This window comes from Coregonus lavaretus (assembly GCF_964263955.1).
Source record: "Coregonus lavaretus genome assembly, chromosome: 12".
Lineage (NCBI taxonomy): Eukaryota > Metazoa > Chordata > Actinopteri > Salmoniformes > Salmonidae > Coregonus > Coregonus lavaretus.
Genome location: NC_139999.1, coordinates 10,477,401 through 10,495,947, shown reverse-complemented (window position 1 = coordinate 10,495,947; position 18,547 = coordinate 10,477,401). Strand labels below are relative to the sequence as shown.

At 43.4% G+C, this 18,547-nt stretch overlaps 1 protein-coding gene across 1 annotated transcript in view; it reads right to left on the bottom strand.

Annotated features, from left to right (window-relative positions):
* Positions 1 to 8,172: 8,172 nt before the first annotated feature.
* LOC311138477 (metabotropic glutamate receptor 4-like) overlaps positions 8,173 to 18,547 on the bottom strand; it is a gene marked incomplete at both ends in the record, with an annotated part of 220,973 nt that continues 210,598 nt past the window's right edge. The window contains 2 exons of the mRNA XM_084173172.1: positions 8,173 to 8,222; positions 11,818 to 12,064. Coding sequence (XP_084029298.1) covers positions 8,173 to 8,222; positions 11,818 to 12,064 — 297 coding nt within the window. The remainder of the gene's footprint in view (positions 8,223 to 11,817; positions 12,065 to 18,547) is intronic.

Sequence of the window (18,547 nt, the reverse complement as noted above, 5' to 3'; positions counted from 1 at the left end):
ATCCCGTTTCTCCCTCCCTCCCTCAGACCTAGGAGCAATGCAGTCAATGCAGTCAATGCAGTTGTTTATATTTGAATTATGATATAGTGTGTGGAAATATACACTGAGTGTATAAAACATCAGGATTACCTTCCTAATATTGAGTTGCATCCTCTTTAGCCCTCAGAACAGCTTCAATTTGCCGGGGCATGGACTCTACAAGGTGTCGAAAGCGTTCCACAGGGATGCTGACCCATATTGACTCCAATACTTCCCACAGTTGGGTCAAGTTGTCTGGATGTCCTTTGGGTGATGTACCATTCTTGATACACACGGGAAACTGTTGAAATTGAAAAATCCAGCAACGTTGCAGTTTTTGACACACTCAAACCAGTGCGCCTGGCACCTACTACCATACCCCGTTCAAAGGCACTGAAATATTTTGTCTTTCCCATTCACCCTCAATCCATGTCTCCATTGTCTCAAGGTTTAAAATTCCTCTTTAACCTGTTTCCTCCCCTTCATCTACACTGATTGAAGTGGATTTAACAAGTGACATCCATATGGGATCAAAGCTTTCACCTGGATTCACCTGGTCATCTATGTCATGTAAAGAGCAGGTGTTCCGAATGACTTGTACACTCAGTGCATATGTAAGAAGTCCCTGAATGTAAGATAGTTTATTTGAGGTTTCTGAAAGTCCCCTTAGTAAAACAAGAGATAACATCATTTTCGGGTACGCAATCCCCAACAGTATGTTGTTAAGCTTTAAAGAGAACCTGTGTGGCTCTCCTCTTGAAAAGCAAAGCAGGAGACGAGAGCAGAGCAGGACAAGGACAGGACAGAGCTGTTTGTTTGAGGCTACGCAGACCGTACAGTGCACCACAGCAGGACAAGGACAAGACAGAGCTGTTTGTTTGAGGCTACGCAGACCGTACAGTGCACCACAGCAGAACAAGGACAGGACAGAGCTGTTTGTTTGAGGCTACGCAGACCGTACAGTGCACCACAGCAGAACAAGGACAGGACAGAGCTGTTTGTTTGAGGCTACGCAGATCGTACAGTGCACTACAGCAGGACAAGGACAAGACAGAGTTGTTTGTTCGAGGCTACGCAGACCGTACAGTGCACCACGGCAGGACAAGGACAGGACAGAGCTGTTTGTTTGAGGCTACGCAGACCGTACAGTGCACCACAGCAGGACAAGGACAGGACAGAGCTGTTTGTTTGAGGCTACACAGGTCGTACAGTGCACCACAGCAGAACAAGGACAGGACAGAGCTGTTTGTTTGAGGCTACACAGACCGTACAGTGCACCACAGCAGGACAAGGACAGGACATAGCTGTTTGTTTGAGGCTACGCAGACCGTACAGTGCACCACAGCAGAACAAGGACAGGACAGAGCTGTTTGTTTGAGGCTACACAGACCGTACAGTGCACCACAGCAGGACAAGGACAGGACAGAGCTGTTTGTTTGAGGCTACGCAGACCGTACAGTGCACCACAGCAGGACAAGGACAGGACAGAGCTGTTTGTTCGAGGCTACGCAGACCGCACAGTGCACCACAGCAGGACAAGGACAGGACAGAGATGTTTGTTCGAGGCTACGCAGACCGTACAGTGCACCACAGCAGGACAAGGACAGGACAGAGCTGTTTGTTCGAGGCTATGCAGACTGCACAGTGCACAACAGCAGGACAAGGACAAGGACAGAGCTGTTTGTTTGAGGCTACGCAGACCGTACAGTGCACCACAGCAGAGGGAGCTCAGGACTCATGAGGAGACAAACAATGCTGCAATGCCCGGGTCTATGTACTGCATATCAATGCCCGGGTCTCTGTACTGCATATCAATGCCCGGGTCTCTGTACTGCATATCAGTACCCGGGTCTCTGTACTGCATATCAGTACCCGGGTCTCTGTACAGCATATCAGTACCCGGGTCTCTGTACTGCATATCAATGCCCGGGTCTCTGTACAGCATATCAGTGCCCGGGTCTCTGTACAGCATATCAGTGCCCGGGTCTCTGTACAGCATATCAGTACCCGGGTCTCTGTACTGCATATCAGTACCCGGGTCTCTGTACTGCATATCAATGCCCGGGTCTCTGTACAGCATATCAGTGCCCGGGTCTGTACTGCATATCAATGCCCGGGTCATGCCCGGGTCTCTGTACTGCATATCAATGCCCGGGTCTCTGTACAGCATATCAATGCCCGGGTCTCTGTACTGCATATCAATGCCCGGGTCTCTGTACTGCATATCAATGCCCGGGTCTCTGTACTGCATATCAATGCCCGGGTCTCTGTACTGCATATCAGCGCTCAACGCAATAAACATTTGTTTCCTGTAGCTATGTCTATTGGTTTTACTCATTCTGTCATGGGAGGTGGCTGTATTGTGGGCTGGCAGACAGTGAACTGATAAGAAAATTGTAAATAAGATATGCCCTTCAACTACACAAGCTCATGAATCAGGCACAAACACTCAAATACAGGGGTCACTGTATAATCATAATTGCCTTTGATAGAATCATTTAATTTTCTAAGTCAGTCAACTATTTCAGTCATTTCACCACCTACTCTATTGTCAGTTCCAATGAGTGGAAATCTCTGTTGGAAATGTTCAAGCATCCCACATCTTGGCCAGCATGTTCAAGTTATCTATGGAATGGATTACACCCCAATGTTCTCTTACGGATGGATGCAAATGTGATGCATGGATGACACATGGAGAACTCATATGTGAAGTGGTAATAATCTGTCAGGAAAATATTTTCAGTGATTCTTCACTGTGTCCCCATTGACAGGGTTAGAAATCCTGCCACACTTTTAAAAAAATCTAAATAATATCTGTGGATCTGAAAGATTGTCTGTTAGCTGCTGTTTGGAATGGTGTGTCCACTGGTATCTTCACTAACAGGTCTTTAGATTAACTATATTACTGTCCATTACCACTGGTGCCTTCACTAACTGTCCATTGCAGACTCATCAGTGCCATATGCTGTAGGATTCACTGGCTCATGCAGATAAACGTCTCAACTTCAATCAAAGCAAGTGTGTTACTCAATCTGCAATTACACAGTTCAGAGGATTGCATTGAACTCCTCAGTACTTTTTCACAGTAGAATTGTCGGACTGTGATTTTTTGACAGATTATACATGTACTTCTCTGTGTACGTCGCTATTACTTTGTATAACAGCGGATGAACTTGTCCTAAATACTCTTGAGTTTATTGAAAATTGCTGGCTTTCAGATTGAGATGCTCAAGTAAAAATGTTGTCATATATTTATCTATTTGTACACATTGTTCCCTGTGGCAAGGAGGAAGTCCTGCTTTTAGTGATCTTGAGTTGGTTGTCAGTAATGTTTTGCTCTGACCTTGTATTTCAGTTTGTTTTTGTTGAAAAACATGTTGCCATAACATTGTGTTAGTCATCTATTTGTACGTTAATTAAAACCTTACAATTTTCAGTCTATTGAATATGTAAACATTGATTACTTGGTTTTTCATGTTAAGTGAGCAATGTGTTTCATTGAGTTCATTAGAAAATGTTGTTTGTTATGTTCTGAATACTAGGAGGTAAAAGACACAGGCCTTGTTCTCTCACACCTTAAGTAGGTTATAGCGTTTGGGGATGATGGAGTTTAGATGGCACCTTATGCTATTGCACACAATTTCAGCTATATTCCAGTGAACAGATAACATGAATTTACCAGTATGAGACCGTGACACTGTTATTGTTCTGCCTTTTGTTGCCTAATTGAGGAGCAATCATTCTGAAGGCTTGAGATGAATAGACTCTCAATGCTGGACATTGCCACTGCAGGGGCCATGGAATGAAGTATAAAAATATGGCCTACTAACCATTCATTTGAAATAATTGCTTGTTTTCCACCACCAATTCTGTTCCCCTGTGATGCTATTATCAAAGCAATTATGTCAACACAACCAAGCTGACGATGGAAGTCATTGTCTTTCTTGTCAAGTTGATGATCTTTCTTTCCTCTGTTATTAATTGGTGTTCATCCTCTTTCTTTTGTTTGCCCTTCCTTTGTCATAGCCACACACACACACACACACACACACACACACACACACACACACACACACACACACACACACACACACACACACACACACACACACACGAGGTAGGGTGTGGAAGTTGTATCAAGGGATAAAGGGGTATACAACGTCTCTCACAAGTAATGAGAAACAAACTAACTCACCTGATTTGTTGTCCCTCTAATTAAACTTTTTTGTGATAGATAAAATTGTCAACAAATCCTTTTTCGGTAACACTTTACATTAAGGTTTACTTAAAATGTCTTAGAAAGGAGTTAACAAGTTTATCAAACTGATTAGTTGATAGATTCTTTATAAAACTGTCATTAACTGTTATAACACAATCTTAGTTTGGTTCTTGCCAAATAGTGAAGTTATTTTACCAGTTAATGTTATAGCCTGAAACCTCCTGAACTTCCTGCATCTAAACTAATGACATCGTCACTGCCCTCTGCTGCCGAGACAGTCAGGTCAGTCCTGTTGGCTCTTCTTCCCTCGCTCCTTCCCTCCCTCTCTCTCTCCGTCCTTCTCTCTCCCTCTCCATCCCTCTCTCTCTCCGTCCTTCTCTCTCTCTCTCCCTCCCTCTCTCTCTCCGTCCTTCTCTCTCCCTCTCCCTCCCTCTCTCTCTCCGTCCTTCTCTCTCCCTCTCCCTCCCTCTCTCTCTCCGTCCTTCTCTCTCCCTCTCCCTCCCTCTCTCTCTCCGTCCTTCTCTCTCCCTCTCCCTCCCTCTCTTTCTGACATGTCTGACTACTTCTCCAGACCAGTGGAGCGAGGCCTCCTCTCATACGGAACGTGCAAATGTTGCACATTATACTCAATTGTTTCTTTACGGTTTCCCCATTCTGACCTACTGACACTTTACACAAGTATTTCTTCACTGTTTCCCCATTCTGACCTACTGACGCTTTACACTCAATTATTTATTTACTGTTTCCCCTTTCTGACTTACTGACCCTTTCGGTCATAAAAAGGTCATAAAAATGCAATACTTTAAGAGAGAACAAATTTGAAAGAAAGAAGAGAAGCTTGGAATGTAACTCTTTATTTTATTAGAAATGCGATTTTGTATTTTTAAAAAAAAACTGGACATGCGCCACACACTTCATTAGTTTTCAAATACGTAGTCAGATAGCCAGGCACTGCTTCTTTTTTGTTCACATTTTTCCCTTTTTAGATTTGTCAAGACATAAAAACAGACATCATCAATCTATTTAATAACGTACATTAATTTGCCATTTAATTTGGTCAGCACTCACATTATTTTATTTCTGCAACACAAATAGTGTTAAAAGTAATACAGAGTTTGATGGAAAAGCAGCGTTGAGTTCACATCACAAATGACCTCACAATATAAAAAAATAAAATAAATAAAACTAAAGGACTGCTCAGTTTTACAGCAACCACTTTACATTTTACATTTGAGATTTTAGTCACTTAGCAGACGCTCTTATCCAGAGCGACATACAGTTCTGATATATTCATTCAGAGAGCTGAGGGGTGGCTGAAAGGACTATTGGATCCTTTGGCATTTTGTCTCGAGTAGGTTCCTTCCTGCAGCTTGAGGTCATATAGTATACTAGTATGTTGCTGAAGCATTTTACAGAACACGACACAGTCCTCAGAGATCATTTTTGTTTTTTATGAATTAGTCTCAACCACTGTTTTATCCATTACGTAAATCGTCTTGGGTGGATGACTAATGTGTGGAATAATCCCCTGGGGATACTTTACTCCCCATTTAATGGGTTTGGATCTGTACAATTTAGCTGTACCTTTGTGTGACCGGGAGGATAGCTGGTGGAAGTGGATGGGGGTAATCTATGGTATCTCACTGTAGGGCCTCGTGCAGCCTGAGAGACTCGTTTTCCTTTATTTATTTTTATTACAATCCCTACCATGGATAGTATTGGGTGTTCCGTTATTCGACTCGTCTATGGGAACTTTGTAATATTTAGAATAGCCATGGAGTAGTCTTGGTGTCTCGGAACAATTTGTTATCAATATACAGTTTATCGACTATGAGAGCTACACGTTTCCCTTTCAATCTATTAACCTTGAAGAGTGGTTTCAGAACTTTGCGCCGTTCTGCAATTTCCTTTGGGAACTGAACATACATGCCTATTTTCGTGCCAGCGAGTCTTTCACTTAGGCTTTTAACCATTATTTTATTTAGAAAGAATGCAAATTTGGCAACGATTGGGCGCTCATATCCCTGTCCTCTCTGTCCGAAACGGTGTACACGTTCGAGTTTGATTTTGTCCACAGTATCGCCTGGGATCTGTAGTGCTTCAATAAATAATTATTTCACCACACTTTCAGGATCTTTACCTGCTTTTTTTTTTATACCAGTAAGTACCAGATTTTCTCTAATAAATCTAGTCTGTATTTCAAGTAAGGCTTGTCTTAGAAACATGTTCTCCTTTTTAAGTTCTTTAACGTCTGTTTCAATAGTATTGACTGTACCTTTTAGCCTGTTTGTTTCTATCTCCATTGTCACAGCTTTTTCGTCACTCATCTCGAGGCTCCCCTTCAACTCCTTTATGTCTTTACTGACTAGTTCCAGTTTATCATCTATCCACTTTAACTTACCGTTCCCGGTGTCTGTGTCCGTCGAGGAGTCTCGTTTTATTTTGGTTCTCCATGCTTACTCTCTGACATGTTTCGGTGTTGATTGTATTGGTGATATTGGTCGATACATTTCGCTAGCCTCATCATTTGTTTTGTGTTGTTATGCAGATTGAAGGTTATTTTCCACTAGTATGTGGAGTGAAGTGCTAATATTTAGTCAGACTTATAGATATTGAATATTACGTTTTGATCTTGAGGCATTCTGCACCGCTGTGTTCAGTCCGCCATGACATCTCTCTATTTTTACCGAGAGACTCTTTGTTTTAGTCTGGAGTTACAGTATAAAGTATGGACAAAGTGGGCAGAGGACAGTGGCAGCTTTTGGTTAGCTGGTAACACAGATCAGGGCCTCACTTCACACAAAGAAACAAAGATCACTCACTAGACCTTCACCAGTTTGGAATTTACGTACAATAGGCTCAGGCTAAACAATGGGAACGACACTGCAACAGAGCTTGAACGCATTCCAAATATTTTTCTACAACACAACACAGGATGTTCAAACTGGCATGCTCAAAATCAGTAACATCATTATAATTTTTTTGGGCAACTCAATGAAGACAGGAAAGGTAAAAACAACAAAAATATGATGGTGTACAATTATCCTGCATTGTTGGAATTATTTTTTTCATCCAGTCTTTTCTTTTTAAACTGGAATACCTTAAAAAAAAAAAAAAAAAAAAAAAATTACAGAACTTAAAATCCTTATTGAAATTTAAACACTGATCACTCTTATCCTGGTGGCTCTGCAACTTCCTTTACTGATATAAAGGAATGTCCCTTACTGATGACAATACTGGCAGACTACAACCTTGCATCGCACACAGCTGAACAGATTCTTTCAATTGGATTGCATGTCAGTCCGGTCGGCTCAAGATAAGAAGTCATTGAGAGAGCGAGAGAGAGCGAGAGCGAGAGAGAGAGAGAGAGAGAGAGAGAGAGAGAGAGAGAGAGAGAGAGAGAGAGAGAGAGAGAGAGAGAGAGAGAGAGAGAGAGAGAGAGAGAGAGAGAGAGAGAGAGAGAGAGAGAGAGAGAGAGAGAGAGAGAGAGAGAGAGAGAGAGAGAGAGAGAGAGAGAGAGAGAGAGAGAGAGAGAGAGAGAGAGAGAGAGAGAGAAAGAGAGAGAGAGAGAGAGGATAAAGCTGCAATGTAAACAACGAGAAGGGAGGAGAATCCTCATCTCGCATCATGTCCTCTCCGGTCTCTGCCAGGGCAGAAGTGTTAGTCTTGTCTGTCATGGCCGACACAAGATGGAACATCACCATTATACTGTATCTGTTCTGTTGGGTCCCCTGAGGGTCCCTCCCTGCATCTCTGTGTGATCTCATCTCTTTCCTTTACCATGACTATTCCCTGGGAAATCCTTTAGTGATCCTCACAATGTGTCCCATGTCCATTTTCTTCCTCTCTTTCTTTCACATTTCATTCCACTGCATAAGAACATTTTCACCCGCCACGAGGTGACCATCCTGAACAACGACGACGGCCTTCCTCTCCTAGATGACGTGGTTGCTGTAGCTGATGTATGTCTGCTTTGTGGCAAAAGCTGACAGAGAAGCAGAAGGAGATGAGAACAACACAGTTATTACAGTACTGTTATACACTGGGCAAAGGAAGTAGTGGTGAACAATGTCAACTTTCTGCTTTGTACATCGACAGATGGATACCGATTTTATATGATGACATATCTAGAAATGGAAAATAGCTTAAATCCACCTCAGTTAAGAGTAAATACCATGTCGATTCAGCTACAGGTTGGACCAAGTTTCATATATAGATTTATCTGTAGGGATATATATGGTCCCTGTTGTATTTGTACATTGGGTGGGCTCTCAATCCCCTCCCAGGCCTCCACCTCCTCCTATACCCTGTCTGTCTACTGGGTAATACGGCGTCAACCATCCAGTTGTCTCCCCAGACCTCCACCTCCTCCTATACCCTGTCTGTCTACTGGGTAATAAGGTTTCAACCATCCAGTTGTCTTCCCAGACCTCCACCTCCTCCTATACCCTGTCTGTCTACTGGGTAATACGGCGTCAACCATCCAGTTGTCTCCCCAGACCTCCACCTCCTCCTATACCCTGTCTGTCTACTGGGTAATAAGGTTTCACCATCCAGTTGTCTCCCCAGACCGTGTTAGCTGATCCGCTGAGCTGGAGCGGAAAAATCCTACCGTCCCTGCTACTAATGTCAGCCGGTCAGAGAGATGGCAAGACAGGAATTTTTCATCAATTTCATCATGCTATGTGTCCACACTGGCAATGACCCTGACAATGACAAATGGTGCATATTCAAATACCTGGGCATTGTACGCCGCTTGTAAACAGAAAGGCCAGGACGAGGAACTGGGGCTGGTTATCGAATCTCTGTCTCTACTCTTCTCATGTATTGTGTTACGGTGTGGCTTATTGTAGCTGTTGTTGTTAAACCAAATAAATGTATTTTAGGATATAGGCCTATGTGTCGATGTTCTAAAATGCATCTCCATGCTCAGCATCCTTATCGACATTTTGTTATCAAATATGTACAATGTTGCATTCTATATAAACACAAGTATATTGTCCACAATGTATTTTTGGGGGACATCACTGTACTTTTGTTATTGGTGGAAGAAAAATTGCAGGGGCTAAATAATCCACCAAATACTGAAGCTCTCAGGGAACAGTGAATCATGACGATATGCGTACGTCATTAAGATTTGTCCACAAATAGGGAGTCTATCTCTGTTGACAGACATGACCGACTCAGACCCCTCTTTACTTTTCTGTGGGAGGCGAGCCGGTCGGGTGTGTGAGTGTTTTGGCCATCACCTGAGTAATTTCTGCTGAGTCAATGGTTGAAGTCATTATTTACCACAGATGTATAAAGCCTGAGTCTGTCGCTATTGAATTTAGAGGGAGATGGACTCGGACAGCGAGAAGTTCAGCTGGTTCAGAAAGGAAAATAATTTGCCTCTCAATTAATTACACTTGGCTTTGAACACTTTGAACACTGCCACAAATCTGAGCCAAACAGTTTTAAGAAAGGAAACTTTGATGAAAAAATATTCCTGTTCACCATATTGAGCACAAGCGTTTATCTGTGAGAGTCAACTCAATGCATTGAAATTAGAAAATAAAACACGGTTGTTGTAGACGCTGTATAACAATAATTGAAATGGATCTAATACAGTGGGGGAAAAAAGTATTTAGTCAGCCACCAATTGTGCAAGTTCTCCCACTTAAAAAGATGAGAGAGGCCTGTAATTTTCATCATAGGTACACGTCAACTATGACAGACAAAATGAGAAAAAAAATCCAGAAAATCACATTGAAGGATTTTTAATGAATTTATTTGCAAATGATGGTGGAAAATAAGTATTTGGTCAATAACAAAAGTTTCTCAATACTTTGTTATATACCCTTTGTTGGCAATGACACAGGTCAAACGTTTTCTGTAAGTCTTCACAAGGTTTTCACACACTGTTGCTGGTATTTTGGCCCATTCCTCCATGCAGATCTCCTCTAGAGCAGTGATGTTTTGGGGCTGTCGCTGGGCAACACGGACTTTTAACTCCATCCAAAGATTTTCTATGGGGTTGAGATCTGGAGACTGGCTAGGCCACTCCAGGACCTTGAAATGCTTCTTACGAAGCCACTCCTTCGTTGCCCGGGCGGTGTGTTTGGGATCATTGTCATGCTGAAAGACCCAGCCACGTTTCATCTTCAATGTCCTTGCTGATGGAAGGAGGTTTTCACTCAAAATCTCACGATACATGGCCCCATTCATTCTTTCCTTTACACGGATCAGTCGTCCTGGTCCCTTTGCAGAAAAACAGCCCCAAAGCATGATGTTTCCACCCCCATGCTTCACAGTAGGTATGGTGTTCTTTGGATGCAACTCAGCATTCTTTGTCCTCCAAACACGACGAGTTGAGTTTTTACCAAAAAGTTCTATTTTGGTTTCATCTGACCATATGACATTCTCCCAATCCTCTTCTGGATCATCCAAATGCACTCTAGCAAACTTCAGACGGGCCTGGACATGTACTGGTTTAAGCAGGGGGACACGTCTGGCACTGCAGGATTTGAATCCCTGGCGGCGTAGTGTGTTAGTGATGGTAGGCTTTGTTACTTTGGTCCCAGCTCTCTGCAGGTCATTCACTAGGTCCCCCCGTGTGGTTCTGTGATTTTTGCTTGTGATCATTTTGACCCCACGGGTTGAGATCTTGCGTGGAGCCCCAGATCGAGGGAGATTATCAGTGGTCTTGTATGTCTTCCATTTCCTAATAATTGCTCCCACAGTTGATTTCTTCAAACCAAGCTGCTTACCTATTGCAGATTCAGTCTTCCCAGCCTGATGCAGGTCTACAATTGTGTTTCTGGTGTCCTTTGACAGCTCTTTGGTCTTGGCCATAGTGGAGTTTGATGTGTGACTGTTTGAGGTTGTGGACAGGTGTATTTTACACTGATAACAAGTTCAAACAGGTCCCATTAATACAGGTAACGAGTGGAGGACAGAGGAGCCTCTTAAAGAAGAAGTTACAGGTCTGTGAGAGCCAAAAATCTTGCTTGTTTGTAGGTGACCAAATACTTATTTTCCACCATAATTTGCAAATAAATTCATAAAAAATCCTACAATGTGATTTTCTGGAATTTTTTTCCTCAATTTGTCTGTCATAGTTGACGTGTACCTATGATGAAAATTACAGGCCTCTCTCATCTTTTTAAGTGGGAGAACTTGCACAATTGGTGGCTGACTAAATACTTTTTTTCCCCACTGTACATTCAATACAATCCAATAGGTCCATTATAATAAGGTTGCTGGTGTAATAGTACTGATGCCTTCCTTCGTGACCTACACACACAGTGGAGAATTTGAGCATATCAGGGAATGTTTTAATATCCCCCAACTCACAAACGGACTTAAAATGAAAAAAAAAATGGCAGCTAATTTCCTAAATCCATGGAAGTGTAAAATCACAATGGCACGAGGTGGCTAGTAAATAATGATTTGGATACTGTGCCTTCCACTTTCTACCAATTTATTTCTGTGATTTATAGTGGCTGAAGGACAAAATTCATCTTTAAAACATTTAAACACACACACAAGGGTGCTCTCAGCCACTTCTAGCATGTACATAAATAGCATTCATAACTCACCTTGTGTTTCCAGGCTCTCGCACAGCTCGGTCTTGGCCTCTCCGTTGGGACGTAGGCTGGCCTTGGGGTTGAACTTGTTGGACATGGTGGTGGCGGTGACCACGGCCTTGAGGCTGCGCGTGCGTTTGGGCACGTTCTGCTCTGGGTGCCTGAGGATCACATAGACCTTGGGCAGGTAGAGCATTCCCAGAGAGACAGAGGCACTCAGACTCACAGAGATGGTCAGCGTGGTTGTCTGGATGTACATCTGTAAAGTAATGTCAAGGAGATTGAGTTTGACATATGGATCGAAATTCTTTTAAGGTTAAGGTTGGGGTTAGGGTTAATGTAACTGCCATCCAGAACCATACGAAATCTGCTGGCTGTATTCCCTGCCCACAGGCAATAAAGAGAACTAAGCATTGACAGTTATTACCACGTTTTATTTTATTTTATTTTTTATTTAATCTTTATTTAACTAGGCAAGTCAGTTAAGAACAAATTCTTATTTACAATGACGGCCTACCAAAAGGCAAAAGGCCTCCTGCGGTGACGGGGGCTGGGATTAAAAATAAATAAATAAAATATAGGACAAAACACACAAGAGAGACACCACAACACTACATAAAGAGAGACCTAAGACGACCACATAGCAGGCAGAAACACATGACAACACAGCATGGTAGCAACACAACATGGCAGCAGCACAACATGGTAGCAGCATAAAACATGGTACAAACATTATTGGGCACAGACAACAGCACAAAGGGCAAGAAGGTAGAGACAACAATACATCACGCGAAGCAGCCACAACTGTCAGTAAGAGTGTCCATGATTGAGACTTCGAATGAAGAGATGGAGATACAACTGTCCAGTTTGAGTGTTTTTTGCAGCTCGTTCCAGTCACTAACGCTTTATCCTCTCCGGTTAATAAAGTAGCTTAAAAATATAATTTTCTGCTGCTTCTCTCACTCGGATCGGACCTGGATCCAACCAGGTCTATACGGAACGGGTCTAGTTGTCCTCGGGACATCATAGAATCCATGACAAAGCCTTGCTCTTCACCAGGCTAATCCATAAAACGGTTTATTAAATCAACATCCTTTCTTCATAAGACCCCGCCCCCCTCCCCACCACCACAATGCATTAGACAAAGACACTCTTGTTGAATCCTTTGCAGTGCTAGTTTTAACATGGACATCACGTCAACCTTTAAAACAGAATTTCAAAACACCAGTCTATTTTGACTCCCTACATGCTGCTCTATACAAAGGAAACAACCTCATGAAATATTTATCCATGGCTGAACATTGTGAATCACGAAGGAGGGCCTTAATGATCAGCAGTCTAACTCCCTCCATTTTAAGTGTTTGCTAAGCAGAGCTGCATTAATTAGTGCTAGCTTATTGAGAACATTAAAGGGGAGGGACAGGCTCGTAGGAATTGTAATGTCTACATTGTTACAAATACTGATCACCTGACCTGATCAGGGGAAAGTAATTAAAGGTTGGGATGAAATAAGATGGTATAGACCAAAGGGAATCCACAGCATGGTGCTGTATGACCCACCCAAAACAAACATAATCCACAATGACACATCTCGTTTAACATGGAATTAAATCAATAAATCCCAATAGTGTATTAACCTGTAAATATTGGATTTGACTGAGAGATCACCATTATAATAGAAATCTGCTCGGTTTGACCAGACCTTTCTCTCGAGCCAGCTATCTAATCCAGCCAAAAAAATCCCTGCTGTTGTTTCATCAACATAGTGTACCTTCCCCCACATCTGACCCTCTGCTAGTGGGTCTATTATGTTCTCTCTCTCTCTCTCTCTCTCTCTCTCTCTCTCCTCTCTCTCTCTCTCTCTCTCTCTCTCCTCACTCTCATCTCTCTCTCTCTCTCTCTCTCTCTCTCTCTCTCTCTCTCTCTCTCTCTCTCTCTCTCTCTCTCTCTCTCTCTCTCTCTCTCTCTCTCTCTCTCTCTCTCTCTCTCTCTCTCTCTCTCTCTCTCTCTCTCTCTCTCTCTCTCCTCTCTCTCCTCTCTCTCATCTCCTCTCTCTCTCTCTCTCTCTCTCTCTCTCTCTCTCTCTCTCTCTCTCTCTCTCTCTCTCTCTCTCTCTCTCTCTCTCTCTCTCTCTCTCTCTCTCTCTCTCTCTCTCTCTCTCTCTCTCTCTCTCTCTCTACACCATAGGGGATGGTGGATGCGGGGTGTGGAGGAGCAGAGGCCATCGGTGGTAGAGTCAGTCCACTAGTGCTCTGCTCCGCTCTAGGCTGTGTTCAGCTCTGCTGCCTTAGGGGGGCTTCAGAACCCAAGCTGTTACGCAGAAGATCATCGATTAATTAACAGGAATATAAAATAAAACATACCCTGTTGCTTTCCCATTAGAATACAGTTATAAAGTACTGATAAATTCATAGGCTTGGGGCTGTTCTAAATGTCTGAACTACACCAGCATAGTAAGTAAAGTCTGAAGTAAGAACACATAATCAGAACAATTGTGACTAGTTCTAGTGGGAAATTATTTGCTGAAAGCTTTTTCAGTATTTGGTTTATGTTATCTACTGCTGTTTTGAATGAATCACGTACTGTGCGAGCAGGAGCAGAAGACAGTAGTTAACCATATACAATGCCTTCAGAAAGTATTTTTGTTTTACAGCCTGAATTTAAAATGGATTAAATTGAGGTTTTGTGTCACTGGCCTACACACAATACCCCATAATTAATAATAAAAGCTGTAATGTCTTAAGTCATTAAGCCTAAATTGGTTCAGGAGTAAAAATGTGCTTAGCAAGTCACATAATAAGTTGCATGGACTCCCTCTGTGTGCAATAATAAAAATCTAATCAAATCAAATGTTATTTGCCACATACGCCGAATACAACAGGTGTAGACATTACAGTGAAATGCTGACTTAGACATTACACTGACAAGCCCTTAACTAACAATGCAGTTTTGAAGAAAAAAATAAAAATGGCAAATAATTAAAGAGCAGCAGTAAAATAGAATAACAGTAGGTGGGTAATATATACAGGGGGTACCGGTACAGAGTCAATGTGCGGGGGCACCGGTTAGTCAAGGTAATTTAGGTAATATGTACATGTGGGTAGAGTTAAAGTGACTATGCATAAATAATAAACAGAGTAGCAGCAGCGTAAAGAGGGGTTGGGGTTGGGGTTGCAAATAGTCCGGATAGCCATGATTAGCTGTTCAGGAGTCTTATGGCTTGGGGGTAGAAGCTGTTAAGAAGCCTTTTGGACCTAGACTTGGTGCTCCGGTACCGCTTGCCGTGCGGTAGCAGAGAGAACAGTCTACGACTAGGGTGGCTGGAGTCTTTGATAATTTGTTGGTGATGTGGACACCAAGAACTTGAAGCTCTCAACCTGTTCCACTACAGCCCCGTCGATGAGAATGGGGGCGTGCTCAGTCCTCTTTTTTTTCCTGTAGTCCACAATCATCTCCTTTGTCTTGATCACGTTGAGGGAGAGGTTGTTATCCTGGCACCACACGGCCAGGTCTCTGACCTCCTCCCTATAGGCTGTCTCATCATTGTCGGTGATCAGGCCTACCACTGTTGTGTCGCCGGCAAACTTAATGATGGTGTTGGAGTCGTGCCTGGCCATGCAGTCATGGGTGAACAGGGAGTACAGGAGGGGACTGAGCATGAGGGGCCCCTGTGTTGAGGATCAGTGTGGTAGATGTGTTGTTACCTACCCTTACCACCTGGGGGCGGCCCGTCAGGAAGTCCAGGATCCAGTTGCAGAGGGAGGTGTTTTGTCCCAGGGTCCTTAGCTTAGTGATGAGCTTTGAGGGTACTATGGTGATGAACACTGAGCTGTATTCAATTAATAGCATTCTCACCTAGGTGTTCCTCTTGTCCAGGTGGGAAAGGGTAGTGTGGAGTGCAATAGAGATTGCATCATCTGTGGATCTGTTGGGGTGGTATGCAAATTGGAGATGGTCTAGGGTTTCTGGGATGAGGGTGTTGATGTGAGCCATGACCAGCCTTTCAAAGCACTTCATGGCAACAGACGTGAGTGCTACGGGTCGGTAGTCATTTAAGCAGGTGATCTTAGTGTTCTTGGGCACAGGGACTATGGTGGTCTGCTTGAAACATGTTGGTATTACAGACTCAGTCAGGGACATGTTGAAAATGTCAGTGAAGACAATTGCCAGTTGGTCAGCGCATGCTCGGAGTACACGTCCTGGTAATCTGCTTAAAAGTCTTACTCACATCGGCTACAGAGAGCGTGATCACATAGTCATCCAGAACAGCTGATACTCTCATGCATGCTTCAGTGTTGCTTGCCTCGAAGCGAGCATAGAAGTGATTTAGCTCGTCTGGTAGGTTTGTGTCACTGGGCAGCTTGCGGCTGTGCTTCCCTTTGTAGTCTGTAATAGTTTTCAAGCCCTGCCACATCCGACGAGCGTCAGAGACCACCACCTTACGGGGGCTGATAGAGAAGAGGGAGCAGGAGCTCTCCATTCAGAAGGAGGCGCTGCAGGAGGCCCACAGGGAAAAAGAGTCAGTGGATGTACGGAGAGAGGAGCTGGCTAGGCAACAGGAGGAGCTGAGAGAGGAATTAACCCTAGAGAAAAGGAGAATGCAGTCCTTAGAGCAGAGGCTGGCGGAGCAAGGTTTCAGAGTAGAGCCAACTCCCTGCACTCGTGTTAAGGAGCGTGGGACCATACAGGCACCCTTTTATGCTGTGATATGCATTGTATCTCCTGTGCGCATTCACAGCCCGGTGCGCTTGGTGCCCGCGCCCCGCTCTTGCCAGGCTAAAATGAGCGTTCAGCCAGGACGGGTTGTTCCTGCTCCTCGCATCAAACCAGTGGTGCATGTCCCCAGCCTGGTACGGTCCGTGCCTGCTTCTCGCACCAAACCAGTGGGGCGTGTCTCCAGTCCGGTACGGCCCATACCTGCTCCTCGCACCAAACCAGTGGTGCGTGTCTCCAGTCCGGTATGGCCCGTGCCTGCTCCTCGCACCAAACCAGTGGTGCATGTCTCCATCCCGGTGCGTCCCATTCCTGCTCCTCGCACCAAACCAGTGGTGCGTGTCTCCAGTCCTGTATAGCCCGTACCTGCTCCCCGCACCAAACCAGTGGTGCGTGTCCCCAGCCCGGTACGGCCCGTGCCTGCTCCTCACACTAGACTAGTGGTGCATGTCCCCAACTATCATGCCCTGACATAGAGTTCTCTAGTTGGTTTGGTCAGGGTGTGAATATCTATGTGTATATCTATATTATCTATTTCTATGTTGGCCGGGTGTGGTTCCCAATCAGAGGCAGCTGTCGATCATTGTCTCTGATTGGGAATCATACTTAGGTAGCCATTTTTCCTACCTATGTTGTGGGATCTTGTTTCTGGTTTGGCTTGTTTATGTGTAGCCCATTAGAACTTCACGTTACGTTGCTATTGTTGTTATGTCGTGTGTTTACTTCATAATTAAACATGTACGCATACCACGCTGCACCTTGGTCCAATCCTTTATACAACGAACGTGACAGATGTGGTGTACTCCTCAATGCTATCGGAAGAATCCCGGAACATAGTGTTTAACATGATTTTGTAATGATTACCTCATCTCTGTACCCCATACATACAATTATCTGTAAGGTCCCTTAGTCGAGCAGCGAATTTCAAACACAGATTCAACCACAAAGGCCAGGGAGGTTTTCCAATGCCTCGTAAACAAGCCCACCTATTGGTAGATTGGTTTTTTTTAAAAGCAGACATTGAATATCCCTTTGAGCATTGTGAAGTTATTAATTAGACTTTGAATGGTGTATCAATACACCCAGTCACTGCAAAGATACAGACATCCTTTCTAACTCAGTTGCCGGAGAGGAAGGAAACCGCTCAGGGATTTCACCATGAGGCCAATAGTGACTTTAAAACAGTTACAGAGTTTAATGACTGTGATAGGAGAAAACTGAGGATGGATCAACAGCTTTGTAGTTACTCCACAATACTAACCTAAAGACAGAGTGAAAAGAAGTAAGCCTGTACAGAATAAAAAATATTCAAAAACATGCATGCTGTTTGCAGTAAGGCACTAAAATAAAACTGCATAACAGTTGGCAAATAAATTAATTTTATGTCCTGAATACAAAGTGTTATGTTTGGGGCAAATCCAACACAACACATGATTGAGTACCACTCTTCATATTTTCAAGCATAGTGGTGGCTGCATGTTATGGGTATGCTTGTCATCGGCAAGGACTAGGGAGTATTTTTGGGGGGATATAAATTAACGGAATAGAGCTAAGCACAGGCAAAATCCTGAAGGAAACCCTGGTTCAGTCTGCTTTCCAACAGACACTCGGAGACAAATTCACCTTTCAGCAGGACAATGACCTAAAACACAAGGTCAAATATACACTGGAGTTGCTTACCAAGACAACATTGAATGTTCCTGAGTGGCTTAGTTACAGTTTTTACTTAAATCGGCTTGAAAATCCATGGCAAGACTTGAAAATGGCTGTCTAGCAATGATCAACAACCAATTTGACTGAGCGTGAAGAATTTTTAAAAGAATAATGTGCAAATATTGCACAATCCAGGTGTGCAAAGCTCTAAGAGATTTACCCAGAAAGACTCACAGCTGTAATTTCTGCCAAAGGTGATTCTAACATGTATTAACTGAGGGGTGTGAATACTTATGTAAATGAGATTTCTGTATTTCATTATCAATAAATATGCAAAGATTATTAAAAACATGTTTTCACCTTGTCATTATGTGGT